Source organism: Aplysia californica, unplaced genomic scaffold (genome assembly GCF_000002075.1).
Source record: "Aplysia californica isolate F4 #8 unplaced genomic scaffold, AplCal3.0 scaffold01144, whole genome shotgun sequence".
Taxonomy (NCBI): domain Eukaryota; kingdom Metazoa; phylum Mollusca; class Gastropoda; order Aplysiida; family Aplysiidae; genus Aplysia; species Aplysia californica.
The window spans coordinates 33,634-36,551 of NW_004798414.1; the positions used below are offsets into that span (position 1 = coordinate 33,634).

The window sequence follows — 2,918 nt, forward strand, 5'->3', positions numbered from 1 at the left end:
AGCCTTGACTTTCACCTTTCATTTTGACCCAAAAAAAATATTTTAAATATAAAAAATTCATGGCCGGGATTTGTTTAAACCCTATCCGTACGTCATGCTTTTCCAAAGAGGAAATTTACTCGTTAATCCGATCCGTAGGCTATGCATAGCAGTCTGTCAAAATGATTTTTTGATAAAAATTGAAAATTTCAAAGAGATCTTTGTACTAGAAGTATTCTAAAACATGAAGAATGCAACCCCGGGGGTACACAATGATCCCAGGACGTACGTATAGGGTTAAGTAAGTCCTCGAAACACTAGTCACCTTTCCAATCCCAAGATGTTTTCTGTTCCTTGGGTGATAGTATATCTTGACGTCTTCCACCTTGCCGAAGCCCTTTACCATATTTTCCAGGAAGTCACGACCAATGTTGTCATTCAGATTGCTGAAGGTGACCTCTTTAGCTGGTGGGGTACCCACGTAGAACTGGTCATACTGTGAAATATCATGCATACATATATATATATTAAACTGTACTCAATCTTATGTAACATTCTAGATAAAAAAATAGTTTAGTTTGTACCGTTCAGTAAATAAAAATAGGCAAAGATAGCTTACAAATTCTTTAAAAAGTCTAGCACGCACACATAGCAAAATCAGTAGGAAATTTTCTAATGAACAAATTTTGCTACAGGGGAACACAGTTTCAACAAACTCAGATTCAACGAAAGAAGTTGGATTCCCCGGGGGGTTTTTATTCATAAAAATCAAGGCAAACAGCTCGGATTCAACGAACACATAAATGAACAAGCTCGGATTCAACAAAGTCGTTTGCAGAGTGAACTGCCTTATTCGACCAATCAGCAGCTTCATTTTATACCAACACACACGTGTCATTACAAGGCACACATGTTTAAGCGTGAGTCGGGGTCGGACGGGCGGCCAGCACACATGGGACTGTGTGTGCATGTGTTTGGGGGGAGTGGGTAGAAGCGGTGCGGGTGTGGAACATCAGTGGAGATACCAACGCGCCAGATTCTTTTTTTTCCCAGCTACTGACCAGTATTACAATAAGCTGGTCTTGACAAAGATCTACATAATGAATTGCGTGCTGGACTGTGGAATCAAACGTCGCCGCCTGCTAGGCTCTACTCACTCAGCGACATAACTTGCTCGGCAATCAGTATGTTTGAAATGATAATGACACAGACATGCATTTGAGCGAATCAGCCCTTTTGCGCAGTGTGTCCTTGCTAGAGTTCAGCATATTTTCCTGGACTTTTTCAGCCTTTCTTCGGTATTAAAGAAACGAAAATGCCTCTCATCTGAAACCAAGCTACTTTTGATTGAGAAAGTCGAATACACATATTACTTGCTCAGTGCTTGTAATTATCTACACAAAAACTTCATCTTTGTCATAACGAACACTCGCGTTCAACAAAATTTAAGGCCCGGCCCGACAACTTCGTTGAATCCGACTTCCACTACTGTATACATACGAATTATGCTATGCATGGCAACTGATCCAAACTGTGTAGATAGCAGGGATGTAAACAGGTTTTGAAAAAAAAAGCCGGAAAATATATATATATACGGCGCGCACACACTGACTGAAATAAGAATACTGTGAGACTAACTTATATTTGTTTCTTTCCCTGTATTATAACAAATAGTCCCTATTTAGTTATTTTATATATATATCGTTTATAGTAGACTTTTGTTAAAAGCTCGGGCCCAAATGGCAAGTCGGCCGGAAGATTTACATCCCTGTGATAGGCTAGGGGCATTAAAAAAAACACCAATCTGGCTAGCCTGAGCCGTGCGAATTACCTTCCATCTAGGCACAGGCAGGTCTGAGGGCTGCCTTCTGTAGCAGATCCGCTGATACTTAGGTCTCGGGTCTTTGGTCTCCACGGTCCTGCCATCCTGCAAAACAGTTAGTGTGGAAAAAAATGATGCGCTGTAATAAAATAAAATATCATGTAAAATGTTCCCTCTTAATTTGTCTGAGTGAGAAGTGCCCCAAAAAAGTAAAGCCTGTATTCCTCCTCATCATCATTATCAAAGCCTTTCACCCCTGGCAGGGTACAGGCCACATGCAAGCTCCTTCCATTTATCTCTATTCTCGGCTATCCTTCCTAGCTCGTTCCAAGTGAGCTTCATCTCTCTCATGTCCTTTCCTCACACATCTCCTCAATGTTTCCCTTAGGTTTACCCCTGCCTCATGCTCCCTGTGGGGTTCCAGTTCCACTGCAGCGTTTGTCTTGTGATGTCCTGTATTCCTACCAAAGCATAAAATTTCAAATCCATTTTGTATAAAAATTCAACACCTCTTCTTCTCCTTCAATTTATCTCTTCAGCTTCTTCATCATTAAGAACAGCACACTGACAACTTACATGTGGGTTGACTCCATCAAAGCGATAAACTTTCTCCTTGCTGTGGTCCAGCATGGGATCTGCTAAAAGCTTATAATTTCGCCGTCTTTTGTCCATCTCCGACTGAATGTGGGGAGGGGGATGATGATGTGGATGATGCCGAGCCATCCCATTCATGTCTGCAAAACAAACAAGAGAGAAAAGTCACCACATGAATTCCACACTCAGTATTTTGTGTTATAAATCCATTCCAGCATGGCTTTAAACTCTTTAGACCCTGAGTTATTTCCACCATTTCCCCGAGTTTTTTTCTACGGTCACCTAAACCTGGCGCACTATGTCTCATTATAACCCCAAAAACTTGCCTCTAACTTCTAAAAGGCAGAAACAAAGGCTTAGTCATTACTAATAAACTTGGTTCGGGAATAGTTCCAAAAAACAAGCAAAAACTAGCACTAAATGAAAAGAAACAGTTGTCTAGCAATGCCAATGAAAATTTAAATTTTCACTTTTGCCCCCTTTTTTTTGGTACCTAAGAAATAATTTTCAATTCTAATAATCA

General features: G+C 40.5%; 1 protein-coding gene across 1 annotated transcript in view; it reads right to left on the reverse strand.

The window, feature by feature from the left end:
* The window catches only part of LOC101847852 (histone-lysine N-methyltransferase SETD1A), a 25,924-nt gene that overhangs the window by 20,047 nt on the left and 2,959 nt on the right, over window positions 1-2,918 (reverse strand). The window contains exons 2-4 of the mRNA XM_013090104.2: window positions 2,378-2,535; window positions 1,811-1,906; window positions 305-475 (exon numbers count right to left, since the gene is read on the reverse strand). Of these exons, the coding sequence (XP_012945558.1) occupies window positions 305-475; window positions 1,811-1,906; window positions 2,378-2,535 (425 nt within the window). The remainder of the gene's footprint in view (window positions 1-304; window positions 476-1,810; window positions 1,907-2,377; window positions 2,536-2,918) is intronic.